Genomic DNA, 20,831 nt, shown 5'->3' with positions numbered 1-20,831 from the left:
AGATTGAATAATAAACATGGAAATCAGTTTAGGCACATAGGAAGAACAAGAAAAGGAAAAGTGATTCTTCAAATAATTTCTTAAGAAAGATAGGGCTCTCTAGGCTTGTGAGTTTAAGTAATAGTGTGAATCGGAGGATGAAGAAGAAGAAAAGGGGGAAAAGATTTTAAAACTCAGGGTTTCTCAAAACTCTAGCTTTTGATCGGTTTTGGGAGAAGACGATCCGTTTCTCAGCCAAAACCCGTTTCTCAACCGAAACCCATTCCATTTCCCAGCCTCCAATCTCCCATCTAACCGTCCACGTGTCCTCTGACATGTATCGCAATCCAAAGCATAGTTGTCACGGCGTCAAATCGATCCAAGGCGGTGGAGGGGTGGCTAATCGATTTGGCGATGAATCGCTCATTATGGCGTTGCCATGGCGGTCAAATCGCCCATGTGTCATTTTTTATTTTCCCTATTTTCTAAAGTTATTTAGTATGCTACTTTTTTATTTCTCCTATTTTCTAAAGTTATTTAGCATGCTGCAAGCCTACAATATATACCCTATAACATATAAAACCAATATTAAGCAACATCAAATCATCAAAAATCAACATAGCCCTATCAAAATCACCCTGCATTTTACAAAAAATCAACCGCTTGTGAATCAAGCGTGAGTTGGAGTCCATGGTTGTGCCATGGCGACGCCTATCAGCCAATGGCGACCGCCATTTGTGAGTCACGTAAATCGTAGCACTGCCATGAACTTCTTTTTCCGCCAGGACGCCAAATCGCCGCCTTGGCGACGCCATGACAACTATGATCCAAAGTAACCTCCGCCAACCTCTGCAAATTCTCTCGTCGTAGAGGATTTCGATATGGTCCGCCATGCTCAATATCATCCTTCGTGATGGTGCATCAGTACATGGTCCCCTCCTATCTCTCCCCCTTCACAAACATTTGGTTTGCGCTTCCTCCCCTCCCCTCAGGTCACTGTGGTAGACATGATAATATTTCATGGATGCCTTCTTCCTCTTGCTTATTTAGTTCCACCTCTACTTGGGATTTTATCCACTCTAAGCACCCCTGTCCCTTGGCACAACATAATATGGTTTAAAGGCCACATCCCCTGCCACAATTTCATTGCTTCGCGTGCAATCTCCAATTGCCTTCCTACCTAGTCTTTCCTGATCTACTGGCAAATTCAGGTCACCTCTTCTTGCTGTCTTTGCTATAACGGTATTGAAGATGCTGCCCATCTTTTTTTTCTCCTGCCCTTTCCCCACCTCAGTCTGGAAGAAGGTTCTTAGTTGTTGCTGGCCTTCAAGAAGAAGAGTGCTTCCTCTTAGTACAGAATGGGCCTGGGTTGACATGACATATGTTGGTTCTTCCATTTGTGACACTGTCAAAAAGCTTGCCTTCTGCGCCACCATCAACCATATCTGGATGGAGAGAAATCTTCGAAGACGGACCTCCAACTCTCGCTCAATTGGCAAGATTTGGAATGCCATCTATTTTGACGTCTCCTCCAAGATAGCCTCTCAGCACTCCCACCCTATTAGAAATACCCCAAGGAACAGGCTTATTGTTACATCATGGAGCATCCCCTCTACCATTATTTCCCCCTCCCCCTCACCTTAGATCTCCTTGGCCCTTTTTGGTTTGTTGCCTTCGGGCTTAGTTTTGTTTCCCCTCCCCCCTGGTTTGTCAGGTTTGTTCCTTCTAGGTTTGCCCTCCCCCCTAGTTTAATCCCCTTGTATATTCTTTCTCCTCTTGGTAATGAATTTATTTATTCATCCAAAAAAAAAAAAGTCAATTTCTTCTTGGTGAAAAGGTCCCTTCTATGAAGGGAGCTTTCTGCCGCATCCAACGAATTGTATCTCCCTCCCTCACATAATGAAATTGAATCATCTTCCTCTTCCAAGGACGATTCTGCTTTTTTTGTTGGCAATGGTGATCGTGGTTGTGGCTCAAACTCCCCTGGAGGAGGTTGTGTTCAGGCGGAGGTCGAGTAAATGGTTCAAGAGATCATAGAGGATGGCAAACTCACCAGGCTTTGCATCAGTGTAGACACTGGTAAAGTCATATCGTTCATAAATATTGGGGAAAATATGGTAAACCACAGCGGACACAAACAATTCTTTAACACATCACTGACGGATGGAAGTCTAAAGTGGTGTTGTCTAGTGACTAATCTTGCTTCTTTATCTGGAGAAGGCAATCTGCTTCAATGCCGCATGAACCAGACAACAGCTTCAGTCATCCAATTCCTAATCCATTACTACACTAGCCCAGACATGTATTGTCATTCTTCTCAGTACCTCATCTCCTACCACTTAGGTAATTGATTCTTCTTTTTCTAAGTCAACTTACAAAAGCTCTTAATATTTTTGTAACATTTTATCCTTCTTATTGTGTCTTTAAGGATTTTCAGAGAGTGGTGGAGGGCATGAGGGTGTGAGGAGGATGGTCTCTAGCATCTTGATGGTGCTTCTCCTACTACGGCTGCTTCTGCTACTTCTCGAGGTGTTTATCCTAATCACTGGCATTATCTCTTAGGACACCTGTCTCTATCTAAGCTTCAAAAATTGGTTCACAGTTGCAAATCTACTTCTTAGATTGAGTGAGGTTTATGAGAACACAAAAATTATCATCATACTGCTTTTCCTACCTATGATGTCTTTAGGAGTTTGTCATTATTTCCGTTGGTTGATTCTGATATCTGGGGGTACGTGTTGTGTTAAGAGTCGTTCTGGTTTTTCATATATTGTTACTTTAATGGACGATCATTTTCTGTTGACTTAAAATACTTGGTTGCATATGTTAAAAAATCATTCCGAGTTCTTGTCTATTTTTAAAGCATATCATAATGAAATAAAAACTTGATTTGGTGTTCACTTTAGTTTTTCATTATGATAGTACTCTTTGAGTATATTCAACTTGAGATCTCATCATTTTGTTCCAAGCATGGTATTATTCATCAAACTAGTTGCTCTTATACCCCTTAGTAGAATGGTATGGTTTAATAGAAAATAAACATTTATTAGATATTTCTCGCTCTTTGCCGATTCATACGAGTGTTCCTAAGAATTGTTTGGGGGATGTTGTTTTAACTATATGTTACCTAATTCATCGAATGCCTTAATCTATTCTTCAAAATCAATCCCCTATGTCTGTCATTTTTCAAACTCTCCATTGTTTTCTTTGCCACCTTGCGTTTTTTATTCTACTTGTTCATAATTTACAAGAACAAACAACAAACTCAGCCTTATCCCAACTTAATGGGGTTGGCTACATTGAATTGTCATGGATCCATGCAAAACAAAGTAGGAAAAACTGAGGTCCAAACAAAAGGATATTGATGAATTGTCTCCATAGGCTATCAAATGTATTTCTTCGATCTTCTTGTACACAAAAAAAAATAAAAAGGATATCCACGTTATGATATTGTTACACAACAACAGTATATCAGTGTTGATGTTAACTCTTTTCAAGGTTTCAGTTTCAGCTTAGTTACGACCGAAATATTTCGCGAAACCACGAAACTCTGATTTTCAGTTGCTGGTTTCAATTGATGGTTTCGAGGCCCAATTGGTCAAATTAGTTCCCAAAACTTCTAGGATACCCTATTTTAGTCCCTTTAATATTGGAACCCTTATATCGTAAAAAACACAGCCAAATGGAAGTTTGGCCATGGACTAGGGTGGTAGTGTATGTTGTTCGATGTTGTATACACAAAATTTAGTACTAGAACACATAATTTAATTAAAACAGCCACCCAGCTGGGAATTTTTTCAAAGGTCTTTTTCTTCATAAACCATGGTAGTTTTCCCTTCAGAAAAAGTTAAAACAACTAAAACATAAAACTAGAAACCATTTCATAATCATCAAATGTTATACATGGTTCATTAATTATTACAAAGAAATGAGCGTAATGAAAAAGAATACAAAAACTAAGACTTTTTTGGAAGTTCACCTTTTTGGAATCTAAACTCGCCAAACGATACTAAAACTCCAAACATGGTCGAAATTTCATCGAAATTGCAATTGAAACCATGCATGTTATACAAAAGGGTTTGACCGAAATGATACTGAAATCCAAAACATAGCGAAATTTTTCCGAAACTACCCAATTTTGAACATTGCCTTTTCTTTTTTAAAGTACTCCATATTTCTCTGCTAAGGATAATGTCTTGGAGAATGAATCTTTCAGTTCTCCAAATCGTACATTGATTCCTCTTGAGGATCCTTCCTCTATTTCAATCAGTATCACTACAAGTGTATCTGCGCCATCCTAAGCCACCTCTACTGGTTGATGTTGCTCCTTCTCTACAGCTATATATACAAGCAGACTCTTTTTCTACAGAACTTGGTCCTTCCTCTTCCACTGCTGACTAACCAATGTCCCTTCCGAAAGGCGCTTGTTCTTGCACTTAAAAGTCTCCAGTTGCTTATTACATTGATCAATTTGTCTCTATTTCACATCTTCCCCCTTCCATTCATAATTTTGCATTTTCCTTGTCTATGAATTATGTTCCTAAAACTTACGAGAAGAGTTGTCTCATCCTGGGTAGACGTCAACTATGGATGAGAACATGGATGCACTACTTTGTCATCAGACATGGACTCTGGTTGATGTCCCTCTAGATAATGAGCTAGTAAAGTGTCATTGGGTGTATACCATTAAGTATAACCCTAGTGGATCTATCAAGCGGCTTAAATCTCGTTTGGTGTCTAAGGGGTGCACTAAAAATATGATGTTGATTGTTTTGAAAAAATTTCTCCTCTAGAATGTATGAACTTTGTTCGTGTGCTTGGTTGTTAACCTTAACTGGCCTTTATATCAGCTTGACATAAAGAATGCATTTTTGTATGGTGTGATTTGCTTCAAGAAGGTGCGTTTGGAACAACCTAATGTTTATGTTTCTCAAGGGGAGAATGAAAGGAAAGTGTGCAAGCTTCACAAAGCAAGTTATGGTTTGAAACAGTCAATCAAAGCTTGGTTTGATAATTTCAGTACAGTTGTTACTGTGGATTTACAGTGCTGTTCTGATCACTTTGTGTTTGTTCGTTGTCAGGATTCCAAGGTGAGAGTATTGGTTGTTTGTGTTGATGATATTATCAATTGTGATAACAATTCATCTGAAATTGCAGATGTCAAAGCCTATTTACAACAACACTTTCAGATAAAGAATTTGGGTGCCTTCAGGTATTTTCTGGGTATTGAGGTTGCTCGCAGTAAGAAGGGTATTAGTCTTTCTCAAAGGAAATATGAACTTGCTCTTCTGTTTGCGACTGGTATGGTAGCTCTAAACTTGTCGACATTCACATGTATCCTCACCAAAAGCTCAGGACTTATGATAATAAAGAGTTAGCTAATAAGCATCAATAAAGGAAATTAGTTGGTAAACTTATTTACCTTATCGTGACTAGAGTAACATATCTTTTGCAATAGGTGTTATAAGCCAGTTCATGGACGCCTAAGCAGACTCATTGGAAAGCAATGTGTCGTATTTTGAGATATCTCAATGGTGGCCAAAGAAAGGGTCTTGTTTACAAGCCTCACAAACATGTTTATCTTGTTGGTTATTCTAATGCTGATTGGGCTAATGCTGAAGGAGATAGGAGGTCGACCATTTGCTATCGTTCATTTGTTGGTGGTAACTTTATCGGCTGGAGGAGTAAAACACAAACTACAATGGCAAGTTCTAATGCTGAAGTTGAGTATAGAGCTATGGCTCATGCTGCAACTGAGCTAATATGGTTAAAGTTACTTCTTCAACAACTTCATATTCCCAATAATATGCCCATTGATAGGTAGTGTTACAACCAAGCAGCTATCTACATTGATGGCAGTCATTTCTATGAAAAGAAAAAACATATCGAAGTTGATTTCTATTTCACATGGGATGCTGAAATGAGAAAGCTGATATCTAATCCTTTTGTTAGTTCTGGAAGCCAGCTAGGTGATAAGTTCACCAAGCTTGTTTTGGCCTGCTTTTCTTAAAAGCTGTCCAAGCTGGCAAGGGTGATCTTTATGCTCCAACTTGAGGGGAAGTGTTAAGAGTTTAATATTTCTGGTGAATGGGATGCTTTTGACACTAATTTTAGTAGTCAGGGATCGTGTAATTTCAGCTATTCTTAATGTCATAAATACATGATAATGCTACCGACTGGGTATACTCTCTATTCTTCCAATATGTTAGCTCTCTTCTCTACACTTCTTTCTTCCTTTTTTCCTTCATTCTTTCTCTTCTTTTTCTTCTAACCTTTGCAGGTGCTGGTTTAAAGTTTCTGATCTTGTCACAACTCACAATAAATACATCACCACACCACTAGTTGCATACTACAAGAGTATGGAGTAAAGCTAGGTATAAAAGGATAGAAATTACCATAGCAAAGTGCATCTCAACACATTTTGTATTGATTTATCAAATCAAAAGGGAGAAGTATTGATGACTACACTCCTGAGTCAACTTGATCAATTTTCCTATCAAAGATTGCCAATGTCACTTGACTCACTTTGCTTCCTAGTCCACAGTGAAGGTGAATTCATTTGCTGGAATTGGTCAATCACAAGGAGTATCAGAGGTACAAAAAACTTACCGCATACATGCACTCATTGATAAGGAAGTCTTCAAGTTCACGTACATTTGTAACATCCAGCTCCTGCATTAATTGATCATAGGAGAGTACCTGGAAAGTGCTACAATTAGAGCCTAAACTAGTAAAGTACAACATGCAAGTAACATTAGGACAAAAGCTGTCATAACCAAAATGAGGCTCACTATAATTGATGAGGATCGTCTACACAATTCCAAGAAAGTGCTACAAACAAAGCAGAAAACATAGAATCATGTGCTTCAAACAGAAATGCGGTGGGCCAATGACTTGAATCAGCTCCCAATATAGACGTGCAGATCAATAATTTGATGAGAAACAGTAAATGGGCAACAATCATAGGGTTCAAATTGCAAAAGAGGCCACTAGTTGCTTACATTTAACTGATACAAGGACATCCGACAGTCACCAATTAGGAAAGTGAATGATCACACAAGAACCTGGGAACATCACCAGGTTGAAGGGCATTTTCTAGCCTTGACAATCCAAGTGGACTTTGACTAGGATATGCTGGAAAACTGGCAAAACTAAACCAAGTGACAGAGTTGACTTGCCAAATTTAGCAACTATGCTTTGGAAACAAATTAAATTGCATCTCAATTTTCAAAATTTACAACAGAGATAACAGTAGTTTTTCAAACAGCTGCTATTTGCCTTAAATGAAAATGAAATAAAAACGCCTCCACAATAACACAGCAGAATAATCAGATCATTATACAATACTTGCTATGCACTAACAGATATAAGCCATCACAAGTTCACGAGGCTGTGGTTTCGATCTCAAATAGGCAAAAGAAAAATAAGGAACACAAAGTATCTAATTATAGACTTTGTTTCATACAACTCAGCCTTATCTCGACTAAATGGGGTCGGCTACATGGATCCTTTATAGAGTTTGTTTCATATGAAACAAATAAGAAGAAACATGAAGTTTTACAATGAGATCTACTATTCTATGTCCAATTTGTAAAATAATATAGGAGAAGTAAAACATTTCCCTACTTTATTTTACTCCCAGGCATTTTACATCGAAACAAACAGAGCCAGAGGAACATGCCTGAGACAGATAAAAGCTTATGGATGTTAATAAAACATCAACAGCTAGGAGAATAATTAGCAAACAATCAATGAATAAAATACCTTGTTTGTTTCAGCAAGAGTAAGCACGCTAAGTTGCTTTAGTTTGAGGACTTGATCAGGTACTAGAGATGGGAGACGGCAGGCATTACCTATCAGCCATATGTATGCACAGTAAGAAGCCAACATGACATGTCTCACATGTATTCATCTCTGTAAATAAGGATTAATATAATGGAGAAATGGAAGCAGAAATAATAAGATCATAAATCTGTAAATCAGTTGACAGTAGTCTACAAGCATGCTGGCTCAGAGACAACATGCACAAAGCTTTCTAAGTAACAGCAACCTTATAAGGAACCTAAATCTTTGAACAGCATCCCTCCAGAGCATCCAGTCTAAAAACCCAAGCCAGTGGTGGCCAATTCAATTGGAACGCATGCTAAATGGTTGAAGCATATCCATGAATCGTAGGCTGAAAAATGAGGAATCTCTTGGATGACCTCCACCGTAGATTCAACACATCAAACCACAGATTCTACATGATTCTTCCATACAAGGTTCTTAAATAGGAGACTTTAGATGGAGGAGTGCCAAAAATATATTGAAAGTGGAGCTTGGTTACAATATGGATAAGGTGTTAAAAATTCATGTAAGATTTTCGTCGAATCAAAATATCTACTTTCGCAGTTAAGAGCCATCTTTTTATATGAATGAGAGTAACAGATTGTAGTTTGAGAAAATAGGATGGAGAACATATAAACAGGTTAAGGTGTCCAACATAGGGAACAAGACCCAACACAAACAGAAAAAATATTACATCAAAGTATCAGTCCTACAAAAGAAAATTGAAGTATAGAAGCCCCTTGCCTCGTGACATCAGCTGCCCATGTTTCAGTGTCCGAGAAAGGCAATAAAATCTGGGCACACATACAAACATGTATGTATATGCACATTATATACGTTCAGATCTTGCAGCTAATCACTTCAGTGGACTATAATTAGATTTCCTGTACATGCAAGTTGGACACACATGCAGACTAAGGGTGTCAATTTGGGACCAGAACTGCAAACCGTCCCGCTAAAACCCAGTACCAGATTAATGGGACGGTATTGGGATTTAATTTTGTTACCAAATAATAAATGGGAAGGGATTCCCAGCAGTACCAATACCGAAATACCTGTTAGGTACTGGATGGAACCGGAACTGCCAGTACCATTTCAAAGGGTATATTTCAAATTCACATGTTCAAGTTTTATGGCTAAAGTTCAATGTATTTGGGTGGTATTTTCTCCATGGTTCAAAACCTCACAAATTTCGCTAAAAATTTTGCATGTTTCGCAGGTTTAGACCTACCTCTAGATGAAACCAGGTACAACAATATATTTGTACATGGTTTCGACTGATTCCGTAGAAAAATTGCATATTTCAACCGGTTCGACCAAAATGGTTGAACCAGCTCCTTTATAATACCTTGTTTCATGGGAAACAATGTCACTTCCATGGGTTTCAACATTCCTCCCCCTTTTTTCATGAGTTTCGACTGGGAAACACAGCTAGGAAGCCAAAAAAATACTCTGTTCTCTCATAAAATCCTTTATTCTACTTACACATCTGGCTTTATCAAGGGAGATCTACCTATGGAAAAGCACTTGGGGCCTCAAGGTAAACCCCATTTTCATATGTGAAATAGAATGGCTCGAGACAGTTCGTCTGGAATTGAGTGGTGAAAGTTATATCCCAACATCTAACATTATTGTTTGTTTTACAAATCTAAAGTATGTTTTTCCTGTTTAAATCATTTATTTCCTTTTCTAGTATCAAGGGTTAAAGAATCAGTTTCGGTCACCGTACAATCGGGTAATTTTAAGAGATTTATCACCATATCAGAGCATATCGTATCGTATTAAAGATACGATTAAGATACGAATAGAATTGGACAAGATACACATGGAAATACACTTTTGCATAAGAAAGCAGTATAAAGAAGCAATATATAACATGTATCATGCATAAATACCTCATGCATAAAATGGAGATCATCATATTGAGAGACAAGTAAGTGCATTCAATCGAAATTGTTATAAAGGATGAGGTTTCTTACATGTAGTACTAGTCTACTGTCAATTTTTGAGAAATTTTAAAATCTATAAACAAATTGATGCAATAATTCATGTTTTAGTTTGTTTTACCTAAATCTACTCAAACATAGCAAAAAATAGAAGTAAAACAAAGATTTGAGAAAAAATTTGAATTTTTTCAACTTACTTGTTTTGTGCAATGTTTAGCTTCGATCCTTTAAACATCAGTTTGATTGTAGATTTTGAATTGTTCTCTGCGAATGATTCAAAGCCACAAGCCCAAGCAATGAAAGGGAGATCGATTGTGCATTTGTGCTTCAAATTTTGAAAACTTAAGTACCGCCAATGAGAAGAATAGGCTTTGTTTCGAAAGTGAAATGGGTTTTGTGGATACATATTTTAAGTATCGGTCATGTATCGGTGCGTATTGGTTGAGCATCAGTGCGTATCATATCAATACGTTAAGAAACACTGCATTTTAAAAAATAGTGTATTGTATCGTTATCGGCTGATAAGATACTATGCAGACCGATACTTTAAACCTTGTCCAATATGTAAGTTATATATAGACTTAGGATAGTGTGCAATGTACTCAACGTACACTAGCAAACTTGGGTCAACACCACAAGTAAGATTTTAGGTGTCCTTTTATTGAAATTAATTCATGGACTAGATTAGAAATGTCAAAAACAGGCTGGACACAAAAAATCAGATTAAAAAAAAAAACATTATTTGGGGGTCGAAACCATGGTTTCCGCTAAGCCAAGAAAAAGTTCTTGGTTTTCACAATATTTCGATGGTTTCGACCCAATTCGAAACACAAGATTTAGAACCTTGATTTTCTCTTATCGAGGTTTCAGCTAAATGACCCTTAGTTATGTTACTATAAACTTCTTTGGTGATGGCTCTAAAACTATATCAGGCCTTGTTTTTCGCTATCAGTAACTCTTAGTTGTTATTTTTAGAAGCTTACATGTGATCTAAGAGAGTTTGAAGAAGTAAAACAATGAAATGTATCACGGTTTTGTATTCTAATTTGCTTTCTAAAGTAAGGCCTTAGATCTCATGATAATGAAAAGATCCACAACACTAATAATGGAACCACTCATTAGGAACCATTGAATTTCTTCTCCCTTTTTTGCAGTGCCTAGAATCGTTTAGGAACCGGTACCATCCCATCCCATCCCATTAAGAATTGTGACCCGTTAACTAAAAGGGATGGTTTTGAGATTGGCACCTTTGGTACCGGTACAAACCCATCTGAATACACCCTTAATGTATGTGCACATAATATATGTTCAGATCTTGCAGGTAATCACTTCAGTGGACCATAATTAGAATTCCTCTATTTTCCAATATTGGAAAAATAAATAAATCCATAAAACATCTGGTTGACATGCAATGTCAGACAAGCATATATATATATATATATGTGTGTGTGTGTGTGTGTGTGTGTGTGTGTGTGTGTGTGTTTTGTGTAGCCACAATAAACTATAGGTCTGTTCTTATTAGAGACTGCCATCGAATTAACCGATGTAGGTTGAATGAAATATCTAGAGAAAGCAATGGATGAAGCTGTTTTAATCAAATGAAAGAACCCCCTCTAATAAGCAAGTTAATCAACGTAGAAGAATCCTCCACCACAAGCAGTCAAATTTCCAAAAACATGAACTAGGATAAACAATGACCCAGAAATACCACAGGAAGCTTGTCCTTCATAGAGTCCTCAATCCATTGTAGACTCAAGAAAACAAAATGACGGTTACCTGTGCAGTAACTGAAAAAGATCTCATTAAAAGGCCTGGCGGTGCAGACACCAGGAAGAAGGTCAAAAAGTCTGTCTGCAGATCTAACAGCCACGACAGCAGATTTTCCATCCTGACAGCCAAATCTAATACACCAACTGCCAGTAAGGTTATGTGTCATGACAGCTTGCGGCTTTCAGTGTTTTATCCAGTTTCTGATTGCTAAACAGATCAATAATCTTATCTTGTTTAGAAGTCTAATCATGTGGCTGGGAAGGAGGTTTACAGAATTCTGCAGTCAAATTGCGGATAGAGGTGTCCACATTCTGCAGTCCTGCGGCGGGAGGTCTTCACATCCAATAGTCCAATTGCAGCAAGAGGTTTTCATATTCTGCACTTCAAGTTCCATAGTGGCTGGAGGCTTTCAGACTATACGAAGTCCAAGTCCACTTGTGTAGCTGGAGGTTTCCAGATTTACTTTCTCTTTTATTGCTAAGTCTATCTGATGTAGATGCACATTATGGAAGGAAATATGAGAGGAAGAAGGGTCCAGCCAAGAAGCCAGCCGAACCCCTACTTAGTCCACCTGAGTGGCTCTGAGTACAAATAAGGACCAATTGGGCCCATCGGCTAGGAGAATAATTAGTAGTTGTTTTTAATTAATTAGTGGGCCATTGGGCCCATCGAGTTGAGTAAGTGGTATGTCGAGTCCAAATTGTCTTAGGACTCTATTTGTTTTCCACATAGGTTTATTATTCCTAGTCCAATTTTGAATTCCTAGTTGTAGTAGGAGTGTCTAGTCTTATTGGGAAACTAGCTCCTAGTTGAAGTAGGAGTGTCTAGTCCTATTGGGAAACTAGCTTCTAGTAGTAGTTCGATTGCTATTCTGCCCTCTATAAATAGAGAAACCTATGTACTCATAATTTCATATTTGAATTAATAAAAGTTGCAGAGATTTGCTTAGAACAACTGAGATAGTTGTGGGTAAGAAGCCTTGGCCGAGACAGCCACTTCTCCCCCACTTTATCTTGTTTCTTCTCTCTTCTAACCCTATATTCAATCACCATTAATCATTTGCTATTTTCTGCTACTGTTATTGTATTGATTCTGCCCCAAAAGTTCCAGAAATTCAGAATCGATCAAGCAATCCTAGTTCCACTAGGAGAGGGGTCGATCTCCTTCTTTTCCCTTTGCTGTTATCTGATCAACAAGGCATATTCAGAGGTTGTTCCAAGCTACAAGAGGGACCTTCGGTCCTTGATACAGCAGCAAGCATCAAGGCCAGCAGCAGTTATCAAGTTTTCTTTCTGTTTTCTCTCTCGAAGGGCTGAAATCAAGATTATGTGGATCTTTTCAATCAGCCATCAGAACCAGTTCAACTTTTTAGGTTTTTGTTGCCACAACAGGACCTACACTCAATCCAAGTTGCAGCCCCATTGGAGCTGTTTTGAGCCAGCCGCCACTCTCTCCTTGAACCCCAATCGCAGGTTTCTCTCTCCTACTTTTGGGTCTGATTTTTGAGTGTGATCTGCTACTGTTTTGGGGTTCTGTTTACTGCTGTACCTGCTGGGTATTTACTGCATCTTCTCCTTGGGTTTTATTCTCTTATAATTGAGTATCTTGTTGGAGGGGTTATTTTGTGTTTGGGGTTATAAACTGCGGAGTTAGTTACTTGTAATCTACTCCTGCATTACTATCTAGTATGAGTTGGTTCTCCTTTCTTATTGGTTGTTAAGTCTAAGTCAGTTTAGAGTCATCCTATTGACTAGATGATGTAATAGGTCCTGTTGAAGCTTTCCTATTGGTTGGATGATGTAAGAGCACTAATGAACCAATCACAAATTTTTGGAGAAACTATAAATAAATATACTGCCAATAGGCCATCAATGAGTTGAAATAAAGCTTTCAATTACTGATGTGGATTTGTGAATTCAGACCTATCTTTGAGGATTCAGCGGCATTGACCAAGCAAATACCAAGTGTAGACTAAGGTGGATTCCTACGTGGAACAGGAGAACCATGGTGAATTTTGAACAGATCAGAAATCTTATCTTGTTACCACAGGCTGACATGACACAGATTTGCTATCATGTTTGTCAGGTTTGCTACCATGGCCATCAGATCTGCAGACAGATTTTTTGACCTTCCTCGTGTCTGCATCAACTCTGCCCTGCATGATACACCAACAATTCAGCATTTTCCCAACTAAGTGGGGTTGGCTACATGGTTCCATGCGAGTAAAGGAAAATAACACAACATCTCGCTAAAATCCCACTTAAATGGGGTCGGCTACAGGGATCCTTGACCTCCAAACAACTCTATTCGAAATCATATTAGGGTTAAGACCTAAAGTATGCATGTCTTTCCTCACTACGTCTCCTAGGGTCATTCTAGGCATGCCCCTAGCTCTTTTAGATCCTTCCATCTATATCTGATCACTCCTTACTTTATCCTTCCTAGTTTTGCCATACATCCATCTCAACATCTTCATCTCTGCTACACTTAGTTTATCTAACATAACGCTTCTTAACAACCCAACATTCCACCCCATATATCAATAGCCGATCTTACGACTGCCAATAGAATTTTTCCTTTAATCTTTACAAGAATACATCAGTTACAAATACCCCGAACGCACCTCTCCACTTCATTCATCCCACTTAATTCTCTGTGAAACATCATCTTTTATATCACCTTCTTCGTTGACCCCATATATAAAAAATACTCACTCTGCGGAGAGAGATATTCTACGGTATCTCTCTCTACTCAAGTTTCACCATATCATTATCCGTTTAGTGTAATTGAAGTTATACACCATATACTTCATCTTCGTTCTATTTGTCTTAAAACCTTTTGATTCCAAGGTTGCAACTTAGCATTAATCCATGTTTTTGCTCATACACCAAGACAATATCATCAGCAAAGAGCATATACCATGGAACCTCGTCTTGAGTGCTTCTAGTTAAATCATCCATGATAAGCGCAAACAAATAAAAGTTTAAAATTGATCCTTGATGTAGCCCAATTGTAATTGGGAATGTACTTCCTTAGCCTCCCACTGTTATCACATTAGTCACCATGCCATCATACATATCTTTAATTATATCCACATATTTAGTCGACACCCTTCTCTTCTCTAGTACATGCCAGATTAACTCTCTAGGGAATCTGCCATAGACTTTTTCTAGGTCAATAAAGACCATATGGAGATTCTTCTTCCAAACTCTAAATCTTTCAATGAACCTCCTCAGTAGGTAAATAGCTTCTATTGTGGATCTACCTGGCATAAAACTAAATTGATTCTCCAAGATAGTAGTTTCACTTCTCAGGTGGGATTCAATAACCTTCTCTCATAATTTCATAGTATGACTCATTAGTTTTATGTCTTTACAGTTATAACAACTCTAATATCACCTTTATTTTTGCAGATCGGAACTACAATACTTCTTCTCCATTCATTTGGCATATTCCTTGTGCTCATATCTTGTTAAATAGCTTGTTTAACCAAGAAATCCCACATACTCCATAACTCTTCAACACTCTATTGGGACCTCATCTAGACCTAGCTTCTTGTCTACTTTCATTTTTCTTAAGGCTTCGTTAACTTAAACCACTCCAACCTTTCGTATATATCTATGATGAGTGGTGGCATGCTAAATAATGCAATTTTTCAAGCCATTCCTACTCAAACTTTCTCCATCTGGTAGGCCTTGAAAAATACTCTTCCCATATCTTCATAATGTCCTCATTCCTTACTAGCACCCTACCATCATCACTTTTAATACGTCTAACATGACCGAAACCTCTCTTCCTTTCTCTCATGTGTTGAATCTTCGCCCCATCAAAGCTTTAGATCGTGGATGCTGATCGAGTGGTGCTGATCCTCTCCTTCTATAAAACTCATGGACGAGTTTTTCTCAACATCGAGGGAGTTGATGCAAAATCAAGGCTAAACCGGATTGACCCTTCTACCAATCTCGACCGTGACAAACCGGATCTAAATTGGGTTTTTGGGTTCAATAAGATATTTTATTAGGGTCTTACTTTTATTTGGGGAGTATTTGTAATCTTTTATTTTTTGGGTAAATATTAGACAATAAGGAATTACCCATGTGAATTTTATTGTGTTTCTATTTGTGTTAGTTTAGGTCTTAAGAAGTAATTAGAAAAGTTTTTGTTTCGGTTTATTATAAATAGGCATGTAACCCAATCCTTTGGGCAAGTTTTGAAGAATGAAGTTTATTGAGTTGTTTTGGTGCCGCATGGGTACTTGACAAGGTTGTGTGACCATTCCCTCTCCGCTTGTGTGATCTCTCTCTATCTCTTTCTTCTTCTTCTTCTTTTTTCCTGTAACTAGCGGCTCTAATAGTTGATAAAAGTGATTCCATCTCTTCCATTTCCTCTTCCTTCCCTCCTAAAACTGTGTGGTTGTTCTCTACCAAGGGGCCACTGAACCCTAGAATATTGTCTCTTGTTGATGCTCCTACAGTGAAGGTTGAACCCCAAATCAGGTCTGGATCTCAGATTTCCGCCCAAACTTGTTCAGTCAAACTTTGTCAGCATAATACCTGAAATCATGGACACTTCTTGGGTTACCTTGAGAAGCCTGCATGTTATGAAGCGTTGTCTGAAATTTCAGATTGAACAGATCAAAGGTGAAGAAGTTCTCCTCTTCGAAGTCAAGTCTGATTTCTGTTTCCGATTTCGTATCTGTCCAAAGGTTGAAAATGACTATGCTTCCTTCTCTCACGGTAGAATAGGTTTCTTTGGTTTTGTCTTTTAGTCATTATTAACTTCTCATACTTGTTACACAACTATCCCTCCTTTCACCCCTTATTCTTTATGTCCTTATTTTGTTTCCTATTCCAAGACTACCCCTCCCGCTAATACATTGCAATCCATTCACTTGAGTTTCATTAATTACAAGTTTGCCAACCATATTTTAGAAACTTGAGATTAATTAACAGATCTGTCATTCTCTCCTTTTTATTTGGATATTTGCTATTTGAATGTGCCCATAAGCAATCCAATTCCGGTTTTGGAACCCGGATCTGCATCAAAAGCAGGAATTTTTTTTTTTTTTTTTTTGAGGCAAATTTAAGTAGGGTCTAATATGATTAGTAGGACCAAACAAAGAATGCAAAGAGATGCGGCAAAAATGTTACTGCAAACCACCAAAACCCAAAACACAAGCCCTAGGAGATCAAACACACAGTGCAACCAAGGTGGGAGAGATTACTCTGACATCCAACAGTGGACCAGTGGTCTGTTGGTATAGGGTTAAGAAGAAAGAAAAAATTGAATTTTAATGGAGGAATACTTATTTGTTAGGATACAGAACAAATTTTAATGATTGAAAACCAAAAAGATGCAAGAATAATAAAGCAAGAGACAAATCTGATCCATGCTCATTGATTTTTTGGATTCAATTCAAGAATCAACCAACAAAAAACCATGTGTGATCGATCGGGTGACGGAAAGTGTAATCAGATTCCGATCAATTATGAACAAGCCTGGTAAACAATTACCAAAAGCCATATTGAGTATAAGCCTTTAAGGAATCAACTAGAAGATCAAATCAATAGGAAAAGGTCCAGCCTGAACAGTTTTTTTTTTTTTTTTTTTTTAATACCCAGGGTGTCAGGATCTTTGACCCAACTAATCCCTAGGGTCACTGTGATCTTACACAGAACCGAGTCAGTCCGAGACGGAAAATCTTGTGCGGTGGCCCCAAGAAGTTAGATGCAGTGGCGATGGTTTGATCATGGGACCTCGCTTCCTGAGGCAGAGTACTGTGTCCCCTCCAAGCTAACTGCGCTAACCCCTTGGGGTTCCTGAACAGTTGTTCACATGCAACAGTAGTAGTGAAATTTTCAAAACAGTACCAGCAATATATAACTCAATTTGTTGTAGCAACGGCCTACGTGGTTATGCACTCCTTCGTAAAACAACTAAACTCCAAGTCATAAACTCAACGTATAAGAATAATAATTGTCTAGATATATAAAGTTGACTCCTTTAACTAATAGAAACCATATTCTAATTAGGATCCTGATTAACCATCTCTACCTCCTACCAATAACAACAACAAGAAGAAGCTCAACTGTATCCCAACTTAATGGGGTAGGCTACATGGATCGGTGCAAAGATAAAATAGGAAAGAAATAAACACCACCAAAAAATCAGTAAAATCTCAATTAAATGGGATCAGCTATATGGATCCTTGCCCTCCAATCAGCTCTATTCGAGGTCATACTTGAGACAATACCTAAACTATGCATTTCGTTCCTCACTACGTCTCCTATGGTCATTTTAGGCCTACCCCTAACTCTTTAAGATCCTTCCATCTACATCCGATCACTCCTCCTTACTGGTGCATCCCAAGGCCTCTGTTGAACATGGTCATTCCACCTCAAACAACTTTCTCATAGATTTTCCTGAATCGGGGCAACTCCATAAATCAGCTCTAATCTGGTCATTCCTTACTTCATCCTTCCTAGATTTTCCGCATAGGCACACATCCATCTCAACATTCTCATCTCTGCTACGCTTAACTTACTACATCATACTTCTTAACTGTCCAACATTCCACCCCATATATCATGGCCAGTCTTACGATTGCCAATAGAATTTTCCTTTAAGCTTTACAAGAATACATCGGTTACAAACACTCTGAACGCACCTCTCCACTTTATCCATCCCACATTAATTCTCTGAAAAACATCATCCTCTATATCACCTTCTTTATTTATAGTTGACCCCATATATAAAAAATAATCACTTTGTAGTATCTCTCTCTCCTCCAGTTTCACAATATTGTTATCCGTCTTAGTGTAACTAAAGTTACACACCATATACTCCACCTCCGTTCTACTTATCTTAAAACCTCTTGATTCCAAGGTTGATCTCCATAGTTCCAACTTAGCATTAATCCATGTTTTTATCTCATCCACCAAGACAATATCATCAGCAAAGAGCATACACCACAGAACCTCGTCTTGAATGTTCCTAGTTAAATCATCCCTGATAAGCGCAAACAAATAAAGGTTTAAGTTGATCCTTGATATAGCCCAATTGTAATTGGGAATTCACTTTCGTGTCCTCCCACTATTTTCACACTAGTCACAACGCCATCATACATAAATTTCTAAACTCAGCCAAACACTAAACAATAAACGATGAATATAAAGCATGTAGTTTGAGGTACTAGACTGGTTTTTTTGATAAAAATCATGACATGCCTTTTCTTTCACCTATTTCAATCTGATATAACACTCTATCAAATAAATTTGACACTTCATAGTATGGTGAACAAGATATAATAAGTAACATAAAGTCAGTAGCAGAGATGTGTTTGGGGATACTCTTGATTACATTTCTACCACATTAACCTCGTTTCACTGCTTTCACTTGCCAGAATAATGCAAATAACACTATCCAATCATTAATCCTCTTTTCAGGTAATCACAAATTCACAAGTTACATGTCTAATTAAAAAAAATATAATAATTAAAAAAAAAAAAAAAAAGGTAATCACAAAGTTACATAATCAAAGTGAACTCAGGTGATAAGTTGTGACGCAAATCCTTCCAGTACCTAAACCATAATCATCATATAGATGATAATTTAAACAATCACAAACAGTGCATCATTGCACAAACAGAAAACTATCCACAAACAAATGAAACACATACTCTTGTAATCACTCCATGTTCCATGGGCAAACAGACGAAGCATATCAAGAAAGACGGAGTACTCAGTCCCTTGAAGCTGCACCAAAATTCGCAGAAAGACAAGTTAGACCTCTACCAGAATACACTAATGCAATCAATCAATATCATTCTTCATGGATGACATAAGTGGTTCTAGGACATCTAGTAACTGCACAATACTGAAACTAGCAAGTAGCAACATTAAAAAGCATTAAAGAATCAATACAATGCCAACTAACAGTAAATAACATGAAGCAGCATATGACTCGATTTGAAAGCTCTCACAATAAATATTTACAATTATTTCAATTTTTAAGCCAAACCACAGCCTAAAAACATAAAAATAGAAGAAAAAACGAACTCCTATGCGAAACAATATAAATTGCAAGTGACATTATGCCTAACAAAGAAGGAAACCCCACAAGAAACAAATTATCAAGCAAACCCCACAAGAAACAAATTATCTTACTTACTGAAACCATCAGCAAAAACATTCAACAAGAAAGGGAGGAAAAAAAAAACACTGGAAAACGAATTAAGATACAAGGGAAAAAATGGAATTAATTGTAGAATAGAATCTGACTAACCTCGGCAACATTAGGAACAGATAGAATCTCTGAAAAAGCGAAGAGAGATGAATGCGAGGTTGCTTCAACAATTACATTCGCAAGAGATGCCCCTTTGTGATTCTCTGTTTGTTTGACGAAGTGCTCTATTAGCTCCGCTTGCTTCTGCTCGATATCCATTTAGAACTGCTTAATAGAATGACAGGTAAAGCTTCAAACACAGTATATGAAAGGGTTCCAGTCTCATCCCATCAAACCAGAAGACTACGATGATAGAATTCTATGGAAGAATCGATTCGAAGATTTGTGAAAAGGATTTTTCAATGAAGGGATTCCACTCTCTTCCCTCTTTCCCTCCCCCACTACTTCAACAGCGTCTCTAGGTGTCCCTCTATACAAGGGTTCCTTCTTTTTTTCTCTCTCTCTCTCTCTCTTTCTTTTTTATTACTCGAAAGCCGAAACTACCTTTTATAGAAGCGTGAAAGGCGTGAAGGGTGGTGCGCTTGCATAGTTGTCGTCTACGCCTGTGACGCGTATCTTGATGTAGCCTACGATGCTTTCCTAGTACTTGTGGGGTTCGTAACTCAAGACCTTTTGCAATAACTTTCACCAAAGTGTGGCTCGGTAGGCTATTATCAAAAATAAATAAATAAAAAGTGTAGTTTGGTAGGCCATATATGCCACATGGCATTTATGTTTGACCCAAATTTTAGAGAATTAGGTCTCCATCTTCTTAATTATAGTTTCAAAGATAAAAAAAAAAAAAATTCATGGGAGTGGGTTTTATGAATAAAAGGTGTTGGATTTATGGGTTAAATTAATTATTTGGGTTGATTAAATGGATGAGAATTAAGTTACATGAACTGGTTCTGTTCACTCTTAAGTTTAGGGATATACTGCCCTAACCCGTGCAAGGCAGTGTTATAAATACTGAGTTTTGAGTCCCTAGAGTGAGAGAACAAAATAATTCTAAGAGTTGTAGAAGATCCATAGCCAAGCTAATAGTGAAAGTAGGAGTGATCAACATCAATCGTCTACAGTATACT

At 37.8% G+C, this 20,831-nt stretch overlaps 1 protein-coding gene across 3 annotated transcripts in view; it reads right to left on the bottom strand.

Moving 5' to 3' along the window:
* Positions 1 to 20,232, bottom strand: part of LOC122059399 (COP9 signalosome complex subunit 7-like) — a 28,146-nt gene extending 7,914 nt beyond the window's left edge. For 2 of the 3 annotated variants that reach the window (XM_042622166.1, XM_042622167.1), the window contains exons 1-4: positions 19,807 to 20,232; positions 19,202 to 19,277; positions 7,744 to 7,832; positions 6,589 to 6,678 (exon numbers count right to left, since the gene is read on the bottom strand). In XM_042622166.1, coding sequence (XP_042478100.1) covers positions 6,589 to 6,678; positions 7,744 to 7,832; positions 19,202 to 19,277; positions 19,807 to 19,965 — 414 coding nt within the window. In that variant the 5' untranslated portion in view covers positions 19,966 to 20,232. The remainder of the gene's footprint in view (positions 1 to 6,588; positions 6,679 to 7,743; positions 7,833 to 19,201; positions 19,278 to 19,806) is intronic. The other variant, XM_042622165.1, reaches the window with a different exon arrangement.
* Between the last annotated feature and the right edge of the window lie 599 nt (positions 20,233 to 20,831).

Source organism: Macadamia integrifolia, chromosome 13 (assembly GCF_013358625.1).
Source record: "Macadamia integrifolia cultivar HAES 741 chromosome 13, SCU_Mint_v3, whole genome shotgun sequence".
NCBI lineage: Eukaryota > Viridiplantae > Streptophyta > Magnoliopsida > Proteales > Proteaceae > Macadamia > Macadamia integrifolia.
Note: the sequence above shows the minus strand (reverse complement) of the source record. Positions and strands in the feature narration are given on the sequence as shown.